The 6,000-nt window shown below is 35.0% G+C and overlaps 1 protein-coding gene across 1 annotated transcript in view; it reads right to left on the bottom strand.

Moving 5' to 3' along the window:
* The window catches only part of LOC125671002 (uncharacterized), a 139,433-nt gene that overhangs the window by 118,430 nt on the left and 15,003 nt on the right, over nt 1-6,000 (bottom strand). Inside the window, exon 3 of the mRNA XM_056162786.1 lies at nt 1,245-1,352. Within this exon, the coding sequence (XP_056018761.1) occupies nt 1,245-1,352 (108 nt within the window). The remainder of the gene's footprint in view (nt 1-1,244; nt 1,353-6,000) is intronic.

The following is a 6,000-nucleotide window of genomic DNA, read 5'->3' as shown; positions in this document are numbered from 1 at the left end:
TGTCACAAGGAATACTCATGCGAAATATCAAAGCTCTATTACTTACTGTTTAAATGTTATTAGCAAGGTTAAAGTTTCAGACAGAATTACAGAATGACAGACTTATAGGATTACAGAATGACAGACAGGACAAAAACAATATGGCCCCCAATCTTCGATCTCGGGGGCATAAAAAGGGGGGCTTATCTACGTTTTGCTTATGTCCCGGTAATCTCGCACTTGCTCGCGAGGCTTGTTCATTGACGCGCAAGAGTCATCAAAGCGCGCTAACTCTGACGGGCTGGTAATAGGGAGTATTCCAGCAATTTTCTCTCAACAGGATTTATCTCTAACTCATCCTTTTAAAACTGCATTCTTCAGTCCACAAGAAACCCGTTTGCTCATCAGTAAACAACAGTTCGTGGAAGTCGCCATTAGGCCTAACAGATTTAGTTTTTTTTTTAAAGTTGTGTATTCACAAATTACTATGCCCATCTCGAAATGACATAGAATGTAGTCAAAGAATAACTCGTTAATTCAACTCAAATCAAATAATATTTTATCATATAAACTCAATGTTTTAAAATATTAAATGATAAGGAATGAATTTATTATATTTTCGTTGGATGGAGGTATACCACGAAAAAAAAGACAGAAAACTTTTGCATCATGCGCTACGCGCAATGATGCAGTTTTCCGTCTTTTTTTTTTTTTTGTGGTATACCTTCATCCAACGAAAAAATAATAAATTCATTCCTTAAACAAATAAATACATAAACTTTGAAATGTTTATATTAATGCAAAATAGGGTTTTTTATTTTGATATCAAATTAACTACCTGAAGAATATGAAGGAAAACATGTCAAAATGATATCATATATTTATGATCTTGTTGGTAAACATTTCCGGTTACTGTAAAATCATACCGGCAGACCTTCAATTTCCGAATTTCGATCTCTCGATTTCTCGAAGTTTTATCATGGTCCCTTGAACTTCGAGTTATCTCGAGTCACCTGTGGATTATATTGGTTCAAATTCCACTCATTCTCAATTATATTTATATTTAATAACATTTGAATAGCACCTTTGAGCGTACATAGTGTATGAAAAGGGTGCTATATAAATATGGTATTATTTCTTTACCACTTTTTATCGAGCCTTCACATTGAAGCCAATTTTCCATTTACATTTTATTCGTTTTTATGGAAAATGATAGCATTTGTTTTCCATTTTCCTTGCAAATATTGAAAAATATATAATCTTACCTATCAGCATCCCATCGAGCATAAGGCCCTGTCCACTTTCCCTCAAACTGATACCCCTGTATCTGTGGGTCAGCTACCAATAAAAGAACCATGGATGAGCCATCTTCCCTACAATAGAACAAGAGTATCAGCCTCCTGAGTATTAGTTAAAAGTATCAATAGGCCCAAGGGCTATGAAATCTAGAAAAAAAAATTCCTGTCCAGCCATTCAACCTTTTCAAATCAACCTAATTGCAAAAGAATTAATTTGCAATCTGTGCGATACTTTATACTGTCAATATTAACATATCAAGTCCTCGAAAGTCCTCTTGGTGGAAACTCCTGAAACTGTTACGTCATGACACGAAGCAGCTTCCATACACCCAGAATTCTTCTGCTTTTGATGATATGTCATCAATTCTCCAATTATACATGTAAATAGCATGTTTTGCAGCGATATGTAAACTAAACAAAGTAAATATAAATATATTTTTTTTAATGAAAGAAGAAAATCCTTTAATTTTTATATCACAAGATGAAACCCCACACTAGTGCGGGAAATCACAATTAAATACATGTGATCACATAGAGGATGAAACCCCACACTAGTGCGGGAAATCACAATTAAATACATGTGATCACATAGAGGATGAAACCCCACACTAATGCGGGAAATCACAATTAAATACATGTGATCACATAGAGGAAGGACATTTTTAATACGTGTTTGAATTGTTGTGCACTTGATTGAAAGATATATATCTTTAAATCATCGATCTCGGGGGCATAAAAACCAATTATCACATTAACGGCTTGTAAATAATATTACATTAAGATGTTTTGTGCCGTGATCGGGTGTACTAGTTGTCAGTAGAAAGGATTTAGACTGAGTACTTTTCAATTTTTTGAAGGAAGGTACGAGAAAAAAGACGTGGATAATTTTTTGTTGGAGCAAGAACTTTACCTTTAATAAAACACCCAGTCACCTTTTCAAAAGCCGCTTGGACAGAGACCCTGATAAACTGTGAGAAAATGGATATATCGAAGCTAAGCACTACATGTACATAATTCTGTTCTGGTCTTTAAATTCAATACACACTCGGATCAACTGACCTTCACCTTGTAACAACATGCCCGGGGGGCTGAGTAGCATCATTATCAGAATTTACCGAAACAGTGGACTATCTGGCCAGTCTGAGGGCTGAGCTAGTTACATCAGAACTGACAGAAGCAGAACTCTCTGGCCAGAGTCAGGGGGGGGGGGGGGGGATGAGTGGTATCAGAATCTATTATTTATTTATTTTTATTTTTTCAAAATTCAGAATTTTAAAAACTGCATGATCAGATTTTTTTGTAACACTAATAATTAATGTCCCTTTATTGCGATGACTCTTCAAGTACAAACCATGATATTAGAAAAAATGAAATGAAATGATAGATAAATAAATAAATAAAATACTTGTAAGTTACTTTATTTATCTGTAAGTAAGTCACTAATTAAGTGTAACTATAGTGGCAGTGCAACTTGCAAGTGAAAATTGCATCATCTGTAACTTATGATCCCTTTTGCCTTGCCTTGTAATTAATATTGTTGAAATTTTGGCAAATAGCATTTTTAACCCCCCAGTCCATACCCCACTTTTCTTTAAACGTTAAAAATCCAGCTAATTCTGTGAGGAAGAAATGTCACTACCATATTTCGAATTTCCTCTAGACTATATCAAATTAAATACCGCACTGCTATCAGTCACAGATTGACACTGGTAGGGGTATGGGGACCTGGTCTGCGAGTGTGATGGAAAAGATTCTGATGAAAATAAAGATTCACTCATCATTCAGAAATGTATAAACATTGTATCATTGTATACCACCGGTACGTTGTGAGTACGTTAATAATGGGAGTTATCTTTCCTTGGATATCTAAATCAATCAAATACTATATGAACACGGGCAATTATCGTCCATGTTTGACCTCAGTATAATTTATTCATGCATTAAATGTATTAATATGTCACTCTTTGTTGCGTATTTCACCGTTAAGTAAATGTTTACATATACTCGCTCTGCTTAATCGCTTCAATCTCAAAGGGATTTTCTGGAATATACCTAATCATGTGAGATACACTAAATATAGCTATTTTAGATCCGAACGATCAATTTCGCATCATTCGTAGGCTCTAGGTTTATCCATACTAGCCCGTAAAAAATAGGGTGGAAACTCGTCCCACTTTTCCTGTAGAAATAAAAATAGAACATGACGCGCCACCTAGCGAGCGTGGTTGTTGCTAAAATAATAGAATATTGTATTTCCTAACTTTAAATTGAATTATAAAATTATTTCCTCATTGAACTCGTAACATCTTGAGTGCATCAGTATAACACGTGCCGTGCTCCCACTTCCTAACGACGTAAATAATAATAAGATTGAAGCTTTATCAAAATAAAATAATATGATTTCCACTTTAAATTTCATTATTATGTTCCCCAAACAAAGTTTGGGAACATATTGTTTTTACTCTGTTTCTTATTATTATTATTATTATTATTATTATTATTCTTTTTCTCCGGTACTTTTTTGTCCGGTAAGTGTTCTCAGAAACTACAAAAGGGATTGATATGAAACTTTCCAGGATGATAGTATAGCGTTTGTAGATGTGCATAGTCATAGTCCTTTTGTCTGCACGTGCATGCACGCGCGCGCACGTGCATTGCAATTTTGGTACAAAAAATGGAAAATCAGAATATTGAAGGAAGCGATATAAAACCTAATTAGGATGATAGTATATGATTTGTACATATGAAAAATAATAGTTATTTTGTCAGCACGCGCACGCATGCGCGTGCACGCGCATTACAAAATTTGTACACTAACTTTGGAATCAGTCTAACTTTTTTGTTGTTCATTGAAATGGCTTGAAATTCATATCATAGGTAGATATTGAGACCCTTAACTGATTTGCATGGTAAAAATTACCAATTTGCACGCGCATGCACGTGCGCTTCATTTTGATTGGATAATACTAAAACGTTTGTAACTATCTTATTTATGAAGCGAATGAGATGATATTCACAGCATAAGTAGACAATATGTGTATCTATATATTGGTGTAATAAAAAAATGCCAACGTACACGCGCATGCGTGTGCAACGTTTTTTAAATGTTCAATTTTTAAAGGACGATAAGGTTTTTGTTTTTCATCAAATTCTATTGATATTAATGGTTTAGATGTGTCTTGGTACTCCTTACAAATTACTGTGGTTAGAATTACTGCTCAGCACGTGTATGCACGTGTGCTGAATTCTGATTGGACGATTTTAAAATCGCTATAACTTTCTTATATTTGGTTGAAACGTTATGAAATTCATACTGTGGGTATATGATACAAATGCCTGTTGAACGACATCAACAAAAATTCGGAATCGTACACGCGTGCGCGTGCATGCACGTGCAACGCTTTCTTTCATTTCTTGGTACTGAAATGACCATATTGAATGTACTACATGTAATTAAAGACTAAAATAAAATGATTTTTTGCTATAGATTTAAAAGGACATCACTTTTTAATTGGGGGAGGTTTGGGGAACATATGTAACGGTCCCCGTTACAATTAGAACTAGTTTTTATTGATTTGTGTGTGTTTTTCTTTTTCTTTCTTTCAGAAATGCACCCGTGACAGTAGCTTGGCCTAGGGCCTAGTTGTTGGCAACAACGTAACGTATTATAAGTCTAATCCAAAAAATAAATGATAATTGCATGCACTGTTAATTTTAGAAAAACAGTGCCAATTACAGATGTACCAAACAGTTTGCAGACAGCGACCCATATAAACATTATTTACTCGCAATATTGCCGATTTCATACACGCTTTCCTCGCTATATTTGGGTATTTACATCGCTATATGTACATGCACTGGTGACAAAAACATATAAAACTTTGTCAACATCGATTTAAATGTTGCCCATGGTGAATAAATTAGGCCCCTAAAAGCTGAGTTTTTAATAATATCTTACACTACTTTCACAATCAATCAATCAAAGAAGGGCGCATGTGACGTCACTGTACCACGTCACTACCTAACTAATGAAATCGGGGCTTAGATTTAAGTCTGTATTGTGGTTAATTATCGCAAACTTTCGGCGAACAACTACTAGAATTAATTGCTATAATCATAAAACCATAAAGAAGACAAAATGCATGTAATTTTGAATACTTTGAAAACATGAGAAGTGTCCTTTAAGCGTTTTTTTTTTTTTTTTTTTCTATTTATTAGTTATGTAAAACTTTGATCCCCTATTGTGACCCCATCCTAACCCCAGGGGTGATGAGTTTAACAAACGTGAATCTGCACTATGTCAGGAAGCTTTCATGTAAATCTCAGCTTTTCTGGCTCAGTGGTTGTTGAGAAGAAGATTTTTAAAGATTTTCCCTATATATTTGTATGTAAAACTTTGTCCCCTATTGTCGCCTCATCTTACTTCCAGGGGTCATGTTTTTAACAAACTTGAATATGGCACACCGTGTGCATTGTGTAACACAGACCGCATGTTTTCCACCGTGTGACAGGGAATAATAGTGGCCTGTACTGTACCAAAATTTCACAACCTCAGGGTTTTGACTCTAGGACGGGTCCAAATTAGTCATATCGTGTTAATGTTACATAATGTGGAATCATTTTGATTTTGATTCGTGGGGGCCAATGTTCGTGGGTAAGTAAAATTTTCCTGGTTCATGGGGACGTAATTTCGTGGGTAAGCAATACGATGCACTAGGAGAGA

Source organism: Ostrea edulis, chromosome 4 (genome assembly GCF_947568905.1).
Source record: "Ostrea edulis chromosome 4, xbOstEdul1.1, whole genome shotgun sequence".
Classification (NCBI taxonomy): domain Eukaryota; kingdom Metazoa; phylum Mollusca; class Bivalvia; order Ostreida; family Ostreidae; genus Ostrea; species Ostrea edulis.
Note: the sequence above shows the minus strand (reverse complement) of the source record. Positions and strands in the feature narration are given on the sequence as shown.